This window comes from Barbatula barbatula (genome assembly GCF_947034865.1).
Source record: "Barbatula barbatula genome assembly, chromosome: 25".
Classification (NCBI taxonomy): domain Eukaryota; kingdom Metazoa; phylum Chordata; class Actinopteri; order Cypriniformes; family Nemacheilidae; genus Barbatula; species Barbatula barbatula.
The window spans coordinates 9,903,051-9,918,941 of NC_136788.1; the positions used below are offsets into that span (position 1 = coordinate 9,903,051).

Consider the following 15,891-nt stretch of genomic DNA (forward strand, 5'->3'; position numbering starts at 1 on the left):
GGTTGTGGATCAGAAAGTTTAAGATACCAGCTATATGTTAATGGTATAAACAAAACAATCATGACAGATGCATTTGGGAGACCCTCAGGCAGAAGAAGCATCAGAGGCAAGCCCAGTCCTTCCTGTTAGTAAGACAGTAGCATATGTTTATAATGTATATGTGTATTTTAGTCATTTACCTGTTACTTCCTTTGTGCATAGTTTTTTTTAAACTGGTAACTGTGTTTTACTGTATAATACTTAATAGCTGATTTATTGAAGTAAAATTGTGTTGTTCAGCTGAAGTTTAATATACAGTAAATGTTTAAATATTTGCATTTAGCAATAAGTATTAAATGTGTTTTCCCGAATGTTTCTTTTTCTTTCTGGTCGGTTGCAAATGATTTGTATTGGTGTAGAGGTGGAGCATGGTGGTAGGAGGGCACAGCCATTAGGGGGTGACAATGGGAATCTCGCTGGGAGCCAAATAGTCTAGAAACGGCCCTGCCTACATGCATGACGAGTGTTTAGTAAAGCCAGAGAGTGGTTTTGGAGTTGATGGTTGAAGTTGCGCTACTTTTTGGCATTTTGTATCTACTCTTTGAGATTTTGAGGGGCGGGACGTCTGTCATTGATATTCAAATTGCTACAAAGGTTTTTAACCCAAGTCATATACATCAAATGAGCAAGTTTTTACGAGAACCTCAGCGCACCAACACTGCACGAGCATGATATGCCTTCTCCTTTATCTACTGATAATTCTCCTGAGTCAAAGAGCCCACATGGAGCGTGTTGAGAGGAACACAGACTGTACATGGCGTTGTTCTGAGGTATGAATCTGACACATTATATCAAATACAATTGCATTAAGTAAAAAAAATATATAAAATATTTATGATATGCAGATATTCAGTTTTTTGTAGCGATAACCAGATGCAGGTTCCTAATAGCAGTTTTTCTAATATTATTAGTAAAACCGGGTTTCCATGAATTATTCTTCTAAACCATAATTTAATCATTATTTATGTATTTTTCATTTATTTATTTGGTCTAAGTATTTAGTTTAAAAAAAGCAAAAAGCAAATTTAAATCAATGAACAGCATTGATGCGAAGAACGCTAACCAGCAGTGACGTCTGTAAAGTATTCATTTGCATGCGTCAATATGTAGCCTATCTTAACTTTCAGTCCTTATTATTTGTTTGCACTACATGCTGTATAGGATAGCGACAGGTTCAGCTGAATTTATAATATGATCTCATCTGTAACAGTGAAACCTTCAACGTGACGTAATATTATAACTAAATCTATTTCTTACAAACCCAGGCTGACACATATCTGGATTGTGGATAGTTTTTACGTTCTGGAGAAATGTAATAGGGTATAAACAAAAGATTGCCATCACACATACACTCTTGAGTAACCAGGAACTGTGGATGTGTCATGAGTGGGGAAAACCCTTATTATAGTAGGCTATCATTATGTTATATTTCCTGTTAGAGAATAAAGCAGAGTCTGGCACAGGGCATGGATGGAACAAAATCCGCAATGACTCAGCTTAATGCTTTAAATAAATCAAATAATTTATATCTTTTATAACAGGGTCTACAGTGTAAACCTAAACCTTACTGTGAGTATCCATCCATCACTCAATAACCTCAATACAAATACACCATATCAATAGAAATGTAGGCATTTATAAGATGTATTTTTTTCTGTATCTTTCAGCTCCGCTTTCATTATCTTACTGCAAGAATCAACCGGTTAGAAGTGCTGTGTTTGACAATGTGATGCTGTCTACTGTATTGGGATGTGAGGGGAGGAAATGTTCACTGCAACTCAAAATTGCAACATCAGTGAATGTTACTGGTGTGTATCATTCTTTTCACACAAAGCCATTAGAAACCACATGCAGAAATTAGGAAGTTAAAAGAAAAGACAAAGACAAAGAAACGTGAAGTAATTATCCAAGCCTATGCATGACTGGCACACATGACTCATATCTCATTGTTCAGTCTCATAAATCAGTCCGACTTAAGTAACACATTTACCGACCATTTCCATCCCATTAAAAGGTTACATTGTTAAAACAACATCTGCACATTGTCATTCTCGGTATTTCTGATTAAAATCTTGTCCTTTATTCTTCAGGCAACATTCGCGGAATTTCAGTGTGTGTCGACTCTGCAGGAATGATGGGACACTGTCAGATTTATAACTTTGGCCATGGTGCCCGAGAAAACTTTACTGGAAAACAGGTGCACAAATCTGAAGGATTCATTCGTTTTCAAATGTGTCAATGTAGCTTAAGATCGCTACTATATCTGAGTATGATTTGTTTGTTACTTGCAGGCTGATGTGCAGTTGAAGTGTGTTCCGGTTAGACCCGGCCAGCATGTGTTTGTTACTCTCAAAACGGTTCCTAACTACTGTAAAGCCATAAGGATGCAAAGATACGTCGTCCCTGGTAGGAGTGTGTATGCTTTTTCTTCCACCCTTCTCATTACAGCCTTAAATGTGTTAAAGAAAATCCCCCAAAAAAGAGTGATTTTACACATTTAACCAACAAAAAGTATTAAAAAAAGTATTGGTCGGGCGGGTAAAGTACCTAATATAATTACTGATTAATTGCGGGTGGATAAGATCATTCATTAATTATGCAAATATTAACTACATTCTGTAAAATATGAACGTGTTTTAAATGCATTTTCATCAGGCAGACGTCCATTCTTAGCTACACAGTCTCACGGAAATTCGTGACAGTTTCACGAACTGGAATCTATTCATTCGTGTTTACTGACACGAATTTGCCCATTTTTTCGTGTCACCCAGCACGACTTTTAATCGATTTAATTTTAATACACGGTATCTTTCATATGTATAAATATATATCAACGAAATATGGTGGGGGTTCATACCTATTTTACAAGGTGGCTCATTCGTGTGAATTCCTATTTCCTGCGATCTCATTAGTATGTTTTGTTGTGATTTGACTTCTCAAGTCCGTGTGAAGGTGTTGGTTAGCCGCCCATCACCTAAAATATGTACGACCTCTTTTATCAGGCTATACATTAATGTAAATACACACGCTGTGACACGAAAAGAGAGTCGTGGTGAGTGATATTTAAAAAAGATTGTGTTAACTGACACGAAAAAATGGGGATATTCGTGTCCATGAACACGAATGAATAGATTCTAAATTTCGTGTCTATGCCACGAACTGCTGAGACTGGGTTGCAGCAGACATCGAGGCGAAACAGATCATGGAGAACATTTAAAAAGGGGAATTAAATCAAATCGGCGTCAACTCCACAGTACTTGGCTCCGATGTCTATTAGTTTATCCAGTCATTGCTTGAGCTGAACATATTTTGTGTGTTACAGTGAAAGAAACAGCGGTATTCCTATACAAGTCTGAAGGGAGTAATAACGCCTGTGTTTATATTATTGAAAAATGTAGGCAAATCTGGGCAAAGCACTTCTGTTTTGTAAGTAAAAGTGTTTAAAGCAGCCTAAGATCAGTGTATTATTTATCAGACATTCACAAATTAGGTCTAATGATCCACTGAATTCACACTTAAATCAAAGATTTACAATTGGAATGAATAATGTGATGATCTGGTGATCTAAATCAGAGAAAATTATGCGGGTGGGTGATTTGTGTGAAGCAGCGGATATGGGTTACATCTGTGCTGATCCGCGCATCTCACTGCGACTATAATAGAAGTATACTGATAGTACATTTTTAGATGAGAGTACACTTTGAAGAACACTTTCAGTACATTACGTGTTTAATGTTTTTTATACTGCAAGTATACTAGTAAGTTTTTATTAAGTGAACTTAACCTCATACTTAAAGTTGACTATTTATATATAATGTTTGCACTTTAAGTTTATTACTATGTTCCTGTTTACTGTAGGTATGAATTTTTGTACTGGAAATGTAGCATTGAGTGTACTTGAACACTTTAGGTAAACTTTCCATTATCGCAGTGTACAAAGAAGATCAGCAGTTCAACACATGTTGTATTTATTCTAAGCTATTCCTTTTCAAAGTGTACTTTTTGCTATATAAACTACATGTAATTTCATGAGACAGTATGTAAAGAAAATATGAAAAGGCTCTTCAATCAAAAGAGTAAACGCAACTACAAGCCAAGTATACGTCATTGTACTTTAAGGGATACTGAAAATTCTGTCATCATTTACTCATGTGATGTCTTTGTTCTGATGAAAATATGAAGAACAAGATTTTTTAAGAATGCTTAGAACCAGACAGATTTTGCCCCCCATTGACCATAGTTGGAAAAAAATCTGTTTGATTATAAATTAGTACATGATGACAGAATTTTAATTTCCTTTAAGTATACTTTTATAATTTTAGTTTAAAAGAAGTTGATTAAACTTGTACTAGTACTTGAATAAATCAATATAAATCACCTTTTGCAAATGAGATCATGGTGAAGCCACATGTAACATTAATAACATTTAACATTTTGTCTTTTTCTTCAAAGGATGCAACCATAAAGATTTCAGAGATAATATCTCAGAGTGCATCAGTAAGTTTCTTAATTTTTATACTATAATACTCAATGGAAATTCTTGCATGTATCATTGCACTGTTATCATTGCAGCTGGAAAGATGAACTATACTGTGGATAAAGCCAGAAGAGAGATAACCGTGACAGTGACTGATGCTCCTGTAAACACGGATTATAACCTCAGGCTCTGTCATAAACGCAATGTAATCTGTGCAGGTGAAGGAATACACAAAACTGTAAGAACCCACAGTACGGTGTTTCCTTGGAATTTTTTCAAAAGACTTTGCCATTGTGACACTGAACCCATTTGTGTTTTACACGTGTTTCAGATAAAACCACAAGATCTACAGAATAGCATCACATTTCAGTACTCTAAGGCTCTACCTTGTTTGTGCATTGAGGTATGAAATTTTGATTTGGTGAAAAGTTCAGGTTGACGACATGCATTGCCTTTGGTGGAGATGAAACGGTGTGCCATTGCTGTGATTTATTTCAGGGCTGGCCTGCCAGGGTCGATGCGCGGCGAGTTCAAGCATGTCCGTTCAGAAAAGGTACGTGAGGCTTGCTATCTAATTATCTTAAATACATGATGTAAAAAGGTTTTGCCAGGTAATATAAAAATGTGAGTCATGTGGTAATATCTAATTTAGATGCAAGCTTAGTCTGGACTCACTATAAACAAAACCTGAATTATTACAATTCAATTACAATTCATTATGTATTCAAAGCATGAAGATTTTAAACGATTATTGGGTATCTGTCTATTTTTTTCTGTAAAATATTAAGTCGTGTTTCACAGATTTTGAGGAGCTGTGGTCTGGAATAGCCTATGACCCCAACAAAGAGGAGTTGATATGGGAGCCTTTGTGTCCTATCAAAGCATCCGTTTCTCTGTGCCATGCAGAAGGAGAGAACAGTTGCCGAGACCTTGGAGATGTTTTTTACTCAGAAGGACAAAAAGTATGTTCCTCTCTGATTCTTTGTTCCTTGTTTTTACTTGTTTTCATTTATACTCATGCCTGTTTATTGTTATCAACCCTGTAATAATTTCATACTCTTTTGACCTCAGGTGATTTTCTCTTCTGTGGATCCACACCCTATGCTTTGCACGAAGGTTGAGTGTTTCTTACTGCAGCCCGTTAAACTTTTGCTTTTAACATCACTAGCTTATAGGAATAGTCCACCAAAAAATGCTACTTTGGATATCATGTACTTACCCCTTTCCCCTATGTTGTATAGTAAATGTACATTTATTCTGGGCCAGTATGACTGAAATGCTTCTAGTGTGTCTTGACGAAAAACAAAAAACATATAAAGAATTTAATTATTTCAGTGCTTATTTCTAGGTGAACTGTTCCTATATGTATATATGATGGTTCACTGAAATCTTGTAAATAATTTGCTTTACTTCCTGGAATTCACCGTTATCTTTTTCACGGTGGTTTGATGTATTTGCAGTTTACCACCGAAGTGGGTACATGGATTAAATGTCCTTTCATCAAAGGGAATTTCTCAGGTACCCACAGACCACACCTTCAGCAAACAGTCTGTTAACGCACTACATAGAGTCTGCTTTATTTACAGTTTTCACACTATATCATCCATTGATAAATGTCTTGAATTTGTTTATTTTCAAAGTGTGGAGCGTAACGCTGAAGTCAAAACACGGTCAGCGTTGGGCAGAGATTTTATCGTGGGTGAAAGCTAACTTCTCCTTTTCCCTCTGTGAGACAAAGCCCTTCTCAACGTGCAAGCCGACCAAGAAAATCACAACACAAACCCTTGTGGTAAGATGTCATAAACAGGATTAACAAGCTGTGAGATCATCTCTGATCACATCGGGATAACTGTACAAAATGTCAAAAACACATTTTAAAAATGTTATCTTTGTGTATGTCGTATGTTGCCTGCAGGCTTTCATCAAAAGCAATTCGCTTTTCAAAGAACAAAATCACATTTTAAGTGTCTGATATGACTGACAAAAGAGTCTGTTCAAAGGAAAATTAGACCATAAAGGCATTCCTGTTTAAGCTTGTTTGATGTCACTCCACTTCTTATTTGTTTCATAGGACAAAATGAGGTACACAACTTTCAACTTGTCGAGAGGTGCGTGCGAAATGTGTGTTTGCATGCAGGTATGCCAACAAAAGAAAGTTAACAGTGTTGACAATTGTGTTTTTTTCTCTCCGATTAGATTTATTGCATTGCTGAATAATTGACCTGTTGATTGACAAATTGCCATCAACGTTGTAGTAGCTTTGCATTTTGTTTTTTCTTTTTATCATATTTATACTAAACGTCCCATATTCCATCCACATTACTATGTTTGTTAATCCGTGGTTTAAACACTTTCTGTTCAAAGGTGCAGAGAGTAGATGTTCAGTTTTCAGTTCCAGTCCTCAAGTGTGACTTGGAGTGTTGTGAGTAAATATTTAATGATCATAAAACTGCCTTTTGAGATTTATCGTCTCTGTATTGCTACTGTTTATAGTGATGCATGCATTTTGTCTCAGCGAATTGGTGCCGTGACCCAGAGAGAAGTTACTATGGAAAGTTTGAGAAGATAATAGTGCCTGCTGCTGTTTTTCTGACGGTGCTCTTGGCAGCTGCTTTCATCACTAAAATGACAATAAAAGGTAAATTGACACACCTGTTGCCACGGGCAACAAGGAAACATTTTGAAGTTCAAATCCATAAATACTTCTTTAGTTCCCCCTTTACTTTTTTAAATGATAAAACAAACAGCGAATGACAGATGAAAGTCATACATATAAATCTAAGCTTTATCAGATCGTATAATAGAATAGGTCAAATAAAAATGATGAGTTCTAAGCTTACCTGTAAACCCTGGCAATCAATAGGATGTAATAGTCTTGATAAGGTTGAAAGGTGCTGTTGGTGCATTTGATGTTATCTAATGCTTTAACTTGTTTGCATTTGATGCTTGTTTTATAGATGGGAATAAAAAAACATTGTGGAAGAAACTTAGCGAACAGTAAATATAGACAACAAGTCTTCAACCATCTGGTTTTCGATCTGTGATTTTGATCAGTGGAAGTTGTGACTCATATGCTGCCCAAGACAAGATCAGACAGGAGTCCCCTTGAAAATCCCCTCTATACAAAACTGTTTGTGCAACATTTATATTTGTCTCAAAGATATTTCTTGTTAAATAAATGAAAAAAATATATATTTTCAAAATTGTTTTTAACTTTCATGCCATATATGTATATCACTTTCTTTCCTCGGTTGAAAGTATGGGGGTACATCGTGAAGCTTGGAAAAGCACATATAGTACATGCATCATTAAATTAATTCATATTGACTAATGGATTAACATATGTCTGAACACTAAATTTGTGAGAGAAAATTATTATTATTTTAAGCTTATTTAGTGATCAATATGATATTAAAAAAAGTTATCTGTGTGCCACCATATTTGAATACACCACATTGATCTTTATATTTTTATGGATATGCAATGTATCGGCAAATAAATAACCTCAACATATTGAATGTTTTCTCTCATAAATGTATAATTTTGCTTTATTATTACTTTATTTTGAACAGTTTTTACACAAACATAAAACAGAAATTGTACAAAATGTATTTTGCCATACATGTATTTAACCCACATAGGCCTTTGAGTGGCCTATGAGTTTGAGTCCCGGCTTTTGGTTCTTTCCCGATCTCGCCTCTCTTATTTCTCTTACTTTATTTCCTGTCCTCTCTACTAGTCCACTCTACTGAATAATTAAAGGGAGAAAGCACAACAAAAATAGTTAAACAAGAGTGTGCTATACATAAAGTATGCTTTATTATTATATTTCTTACGTTATTTAAAACAGTGTAATAGAAACATAAAACAGAATTTGTGCAAAGTATTCGAAAAGTTGCTATACACATATACATAGGCCTAATGTATGAGTTCGAGTCCTGACTTGTGGTGCTTTCCTGATCTCACCCCTCTTATCTCTCCCCCTTTGTTTCCTGCCCTCTCTACTACTCTACGGAATCATTAAAAGATGAAATACCTATTGGGGTAATTTGGTTCAGTTAAAGGACGATTTCTGTGCTTTCTAGAGCTTTGCCCCTAAGTTTCCTATGAGATAATAGTACAGTATTTTAATATAAAAGGATTTGTTTGAGTTCAACTGAAGAAAGAAAGAAAGTCGTATACACCTGGGACGGCAAAAGTGTGAGAAAATTTGAAAACTTTCATATTTGTGTAAATCCTTTAAACAACATATCATTCTTTTTCTTTGGACAGAGACAGTGACACATGTCTGTACATCAAGTGAGGGTGTTGGTTTTGGAAGAGTTCTACAACACACCTCTGACAATATTATTAAGAAATACTTATATTATCGGTCTTTTCTAATGCACACATGAATATTTTAAAACAACATTTGTTATATTTGCATTAAATGCATTTTCTATGCATTTACTGACGTGTTACTTCACAGGTAAATAATGTATTTGGTTCTCAACAAACACACAAACTGACACACAAATACCCCGAATGCACTGTAAGACGCTCAATATAAAAAACATCAGGCAAATGCAGTAATGTAAATATAAACATTGATAACCTAATGTAAGTGTGTGAAGCAACTAAATAGTTTCCTGTCACTGAACACCTGCATTTCCCCCTCCTGTTTCCTGCTTTGCACCATCAAATTGCATGTTGATGTTTTACCTTCACCGTTTGTACAGCAGGGGGTGGTGTCGCTCTAAAAGGAAAGATTATAATGTTTCGTTCATATCTTTTCTCACGTAGTTCTAGGTCACAAATGGGTGGTCAACGTACAGACACGTGTTTTAGCCAATGTAAAGTATGTCACAGAAACGTCTAACATCTATATATAACAATGTGCACAATGATAAAAGCTCTGGATGCAGAGATACTGTGGCATTCCTGAATGGTGCAGTCCTGGGAGGGGCTGGATGAAATCAGCTTTGGGGTTTTCTAATGAAACATTCCTGAGGTATATAGTAAAGCCCAGACAATTGAGCACATACAGCAAAACAATGTGTGATTTTGGAGAGATGATAATCAGGTGGTGTATTCAAGATCCTAGGGTTCACAGGGTTTAGATGCGTGTTGGTGCGGGGGTGACTGAGGTAAACACTGTAAAACAAACCCATGCGAAAATAGTTGGCCTCAATGACCTCATCGTTGCCTCTAGACTCCACCTGCTGCCTGTGCTTCTTCAGCTGGGAGCAAGGCATTTCAGTTTGATGCATTCCACACGTTCGGTCGCATTTCAGTGCCAAACTCTTCTCTACCCCACGAATAAGTGCCCGGCTGTTTTGGAGAAAATTATTAATAAAACAACTTTGCTGGATCAGAGCTTTCATATAGCCTTCTCTTAGCTGCAAACAAGTGTTATGACCCATATTGACCTTATTGGTTTGGGTGAACTGCCACCAGCCCTGACTTCTGACCTTTCAGAGTGGTCATCAAAGGCTAACAGCATCTGTTGTTATTCGCACCCTCAGGTCTCAATGCAAAGATGTTAAAAAAGATAGAGATAATGTTAAAAAAGATAGAGATAATGTTAAAAAAGATAGAGATAATGTTAAAAAAAGATTAATCATATGATAAACACACACAGTGGGGATTAAAGCCATGTGCACAATGTGCTATTTTAAATAGTCCTTTAGAATTGATAAGTGTATGGTTGTCATTGATGAAAATTCTGCCATCATTTATTCACCCTTTTGTCGTTTCAAGCCTGTAGGACTTTCTTTTGCAGAGCACAAAGGAAGATATTTTGAAGAATGTTAATAATTGAACAATTGCACCAAAGCACAATTGTGACATTAGACGTGTCAACTTTTAAGGTCAGATATTCTTGCTTAAAGTAAGATGCAGAAGAGAACAGATGAAAACATTGTCATGCTTAAATAACATGGATCATCAAACTTGTGCAAGAGGATGTTTGATCCCCGCTGTATTTGATTCAGAGTTAATTGGTTCAATACTGCCATGTATACATTTGGAACAGATGCTTCAAGCCTCATCTTAACTGAAAAGTGACAGAATAACATTCTGGAACACTGGGAAACAAGAGAGCAATGGTGAGTGAGGGACACAGCCCATAAATTTATGGTCCGGTGCCTGCAAGGACATCACAATGGTCCGTTGGGCACAACCCCCTGTGGAGGAGGCAGTGGGGTCAGGCTTGCATTCAGCACCCTGGGACCATCTATAATGATTCTTGCACTGCCCGGAGACCGGCCAGCTTGCTAATGCACAAACCAGTACACCAGGACCCTGTCTAATGGTGATAACGGTCTGCTGGCACTGGGCATGGGGTCCTTTGCGGACACGACTGTGTTCACAATGATATTGCCTGGCAGAGATACTCTGATAAAACAGGCGCGTAAAGGGGACGATTTCATCAAGTTTAACCTTTGGGTATGTACATGTACTGTATGCTTACAATGGAAGCACTTGTGGTCAATACCGTGTCAAACCACATCAAGCAAAACAGTACCCGTACATTTAGGACATGTGCAAACACAGAATGATAAGAATCGTTATGAAAAGGCTTGTCTGTACATGGCAACCCTTCAACAACAATAATCATTCCTGGAAATTATATCTGTAGACGAAAGTTATTTCCTAGAAAGTGCAAGCTCTTCCAGAAAAAGGATTTGTTATAGATGTTCGTGTCGAGGCAACTTTACAATATAATTTACATAGTTTGGTAATGTTACATGTTTAATTACAATTTATAATGGTGCCTTTGAGCCACGTGAGAACAATAATGTAAATTTCAAATTAGCTATAAGTTATACATTTTTATCATAAGCATAACAATGAATACATCTGCAGTCATTTTTTGTAGGACGAAATAAAGACTAATTCATAGTTCAGGCCCCAAACAATCTCACACATGTCAAAGTACGTCCCGACAGCATAACTTACCCCAACGTTATCTGGCTTTTACATTGGCTGTGATTTATGATCCAGCATATGTTAAACCCAATGTTAACCAATCCTTTAAAGCAAACCCTCCGTATCACATCCATAAATAGACGAGTAAATGATCAGTGATGAATGACTCCATAGCATATGGAAAAAGATTTGATATAAGTGCAGTGCTCCACCCCACTCACTCTCACTTTCACTGATATTCATGGGCTCACCCCCCTATTGTCTGGCCATTCTGAAAAGGGATGATGCTTGTTTTTAAATAGAGAACAATAGGAGACACCTGTTACCAGTCTATGGATGTAAAAAAAGCTGTGAGAGAAACATCAACGCAGGTTGTTGTTGTAATGCACCTAAAAAAGAAATTATAAAGATAAATAAAAATACCTTTTGCATAAAGGGAAAACCTGTGGAGACTAGGGGACCGCTGTAGTCACCATTTACGTTCATTATACGCAAAGCAGCAGCTAGTAAATTCTACAGAATAACTGTACAGAAGAAAGTCATACGGTTTTGAAACAATAGGAGGGTAAGTGATGGATGTATTTTTGGTTGAACTATTGTCACTTTTTACAAAAGGTCTTTAATTATGTGTATAACAAGCATTTGACTTATTTGGCATTTAAAGGGACAGTCCACCGAAAAATGTCATCATGACATTTTAAAACCGTATGACTTTCTTTCTTCTGCACAAAACAAAAGAAGATATTTTTAAGAATGTTGGTAACCAACGGCCTCCATTGTCTTCCAATGTGTCGACAGAAGACCACTAAGACATTTCTGAAAATATCTTCTTTTGTTTTCCACGGACAAAAACAGTCTTATGCAGGTATTCACATGAGGGTGAATAAATGATGACAGAATTTTTATTTTTAGGTAAACTGTCTCTTTAAGACTTTTCTGTGTGTTTTCTGACTTCCTTATGTTTGCTTACGTCTATATTACCCCATCACCAACAAAAACACCCAATGGTCTGGACAGATGGTCTCTGCTGAACCCCCCAGACACACTCTTAACACTACATCACTGTCATTTAATTACATAAGTGCACAAATTTTAAGTAGAATAATATTAAATGTCAAAACAACATTAAATTTTTCATAGTGTTAACTGAAAAAACTAAAGTAATTTGTAATACAAAAAAATCATTGCAAATGACATTATCAGCAGAACAATTGGAGTGAGAGGGTCATTGCAAATGTATATATTTCATATTTGGAATGTCACTCTTTTGCAGTAATACTATAATTCACTCAAGCTGGCATTGACTTCACAAATTTGTACAAAATCGGATGATTCATGTAATCCCATCATGGTGTGAGAATGATTCAATGAAAATCATGTGTGCTTCAATTAATGCAAGGAAATTGTTTGATCATTAATACTCAGGAGTTAAAATTCAAAATGTTGAATGTAGCTTTAAGAAAACATTAATTTATTCATCATTAATAATAAGAAGGTAACTGGTAACGTATATAAGTAACTTTAGGCTACATATAGTGCCTATAATATGTAAAAATACATTTAAAAAATGTTTGGTGTTGAATATGTTGTATTGTTTTCAATTTTTTTTATAAAAAGTGTAATTCTGTTTTCAATTTTACAAAGCAAAAACTATAAAAAAAAAAGAAAACAATTACACTGATTCCCCACCCACAGACTCTATTCCGTGCAAACAATTGAATCAGTTTTCGACATCTATTCAATCGAATACGATTCCCTTCTTTCCCTTTTTAGGCCTTCTCTTATTTCATACATATGATCTCATGCCCTAGAGTGCCGACACCTAGTTGGGGTAATTAGTGAGCAACAGTGAAGGGGGAGGGGGTTGGGGAAGAGGTGATTGACAACCTTACATTCACTCCTACACCTTAATTATCTCACCGGAGAGAAGCCTGATGTCCCCAGCCACCCCCACACCCTGAAAACACATGCAAACACGCACACACACACACACACACACACACACACACACACACACACACACACTCACACACACACACACACACACACACACACACACACACACACACACACACACACACACACACACACACACACACACACACACACACACACACACACACACACACACACACACACACACACACACACACACACACACACACACACACACACACACACACACACACACACACACACACACACACACACACACACACACACACACACACACACACACACACACACACACACACACACACACACACACACACACACACACACACACACACACACACACACACACACACACACACACACACACACACACACACACACACACACACACACACACACACACACACACACACACACACACACACACACACACACACACACACACACACACACACACACACACACACACACACACACACACACACACACACACACACACACACACACACACACACACACACACACACACACACACACACACACACACACACACACACACACACACACACACACACACACACACACACACACACACACACACACACACACACACACACACACACACACACACACACACACACACACACACACACACACACACACACACACACACACACACACACACACACACACACACACACACACACACACACACACACACACACACACACACACACACACACACACACACACACACACACACACACACACACACACACACACACACACACACACACACACACACACACACACACACACACACACACACACACACACACACACACACACACACACACACACACACACACACACACACACACACACACACACACACACACACACACACACACACACACACACACACACACACACACACACACACACACACACACACACACACACACACACACACACACACACACACACACACACACACACACACACACACACACACACACACACACACACACACACACACACACACACACACACTCCTTAAAGGGCACATTATGTTCATGCTGTGCTATTGCACACTTATGACATCATCATTTCATCACAGTGTCACAGCGAAATGAGACTTCTTCATATAGTAATAATGATGTAAGATCTGTTTAACGGCAGTGGCACATATGTCTTAGGAATCTAATCTTCACACCAGTGCAGAATATCATGTTTACGGCAGGGTGAAATCTGATTTATTTAGTACGGTAGTTATAAACTATAGATTTGCTTTCGAATAGATCACAAAACAATGCATGATACAATTGTGTTCATACAGCTCACCTCCTTACATCATCATCACTATGGGAAGTTTTACAAAGGAATTGCAATAAAATTGTCAGGAAATGTCCAAGACATATTTTACAACACAACATGAACAAAACACAGATAAATACAATTTCTAATAAAACATACATCTGCATTCTGGACGTTTACAACAAACCACACACACATTATCAAATGATCTCCATTGAAAACTGTATTAAGAGCAAGAGAAAACTTACAACATGGGAAAACACTTTGATTTCAGAAGATTCTTCATCATTGCTTATATGTGATCTGTTAAAAGTATCATGTACTTCTTAGATGTGTGTGGGAGACTGGAAGCAATGGAAGCAATTGGCACAACATAAGGACTGGTCTCATATAGCCTACCACAGTATACAAAGCTAGGGTTTTCCTTAAGGATTGAAAGAGCAGATAGAAGATAGATAGAAGTCAGAACTAATCGGTCAGGTGCTGACGGAAGACATGTTTTCAGCCTACTCTTAAAGAGGGCTACAGAATCTGCTGATTTTGTAGCAGCGGGCAGATCATTCCACAAATGTGGAACAGATCCAGAGAAGTTACGTGAGAGTGATGTTTTCCCTTTTTTGGGATGGCACTACAAGACGTCGTTGGTTTGCAGAGCGTAGGGATCTGGCGGGTACATCAGTCCGTTAGCGAGTGAAGATATGGGGCTGCTGAACCAGTGGTGGTCTTGCAAGCCAAGAGGAGAGTTTGGAATTTGTTCAAAGACATTTTGAAGAATGTTGGTAACAGAACAACACTGAACTAGTGTGAATAAATGATGACAGAGTATTTATTTTTGGGTAACTTTCTCTTTAAAGTGCCATTGTGTTTTCATCTTATATCATGACTGTAGCAGTGTCACGTTTGTGTAACAGTACACAAAAGGGTTTTCATAGGGCCTAAAAAATTACTTTTCCCTTTTGTAAGAGTAGCAATGTCACATTTGCGCTCAATTTATATTTCTAGCAATCTGTTCCAGTATCTCTGTGTATGTGAGTACTTTCTGTGTAGTCTTGGAACACTGTAATCAGTCACCAGCTTGTTTCAGGAACACGGAACATGATGCACCAGGTGAGTAAGTTCCATTTAGTTTCTGTAGCAACCCCATAAACTATCAGCTGTGGGTAAGCTTCTGTCACATTTGTAAACAGCTTCAT

General features: G+C 37.3%; 1 protein-coding gene across 1 annotated transcript; it reads left to right on the forward strand.

Annotated features, from left to right (window-relative positions):
- The first annotated feature begins 468 nt into the window (after positions 1–468).
- Positions 469–8,028, forward strand: il17rel (interleukin 17 receptor E-like). The gene is made up of 17 exons (XM_079450688.1): positions 469–809; positions 1,581–1,608; positions 1,707–1,847; positions 2,130–2,236; positions 2,331–2,445; positions 4,492–4,536; positions 4,612–4,754; positions 4,848–4,919; positions 5,015–5,069; positions 5,318–5,478; positions 5,588–5,632; positions 5,977–6,034; positions 6,157–6,305; positions 6,588–6,653; positions 6,881–6,938; positions 7,032–7,154; positions 7,474–8,028. Exons 1-17 carry the CDS (start codon positions 708–710, stop codon positions 7,515–7,517), a joined length of 1,512 nt encoding a protein of 503 aa, XP_079306814.1. The 5' UTR covers positions 469–707; the 3' UTR covers positions 7,518–8,028.
- The last annotated feature ends 7,863 nt before the right edge of the window (positions 8,029–15,891 follow it).

Excerpts from the sequence above, each read along its gene's own strand:
- il17rel (XM_079450688.1), top strand. The coding sequence starts at position 708 with ATGATATGCCTTCTCCTTTATCTACTGATAATTCTCCTGAGTCAAAGA. Across the intron at positions 810-1,580 it reads GTACATGGCGTTGTTCTGAG|GGTCTACAGTGTAAACCTAA; the intron begins GTATGAATCTGA and ends CTTTTATAACAG. Across the intron at positions 7,155-7,473 it reads CACTAAAATGACAATAAAAG|ATGGGAATAAAAAAACATTG; the intron begins GTAAATTGACAC and ends CTTGTTTTATAG.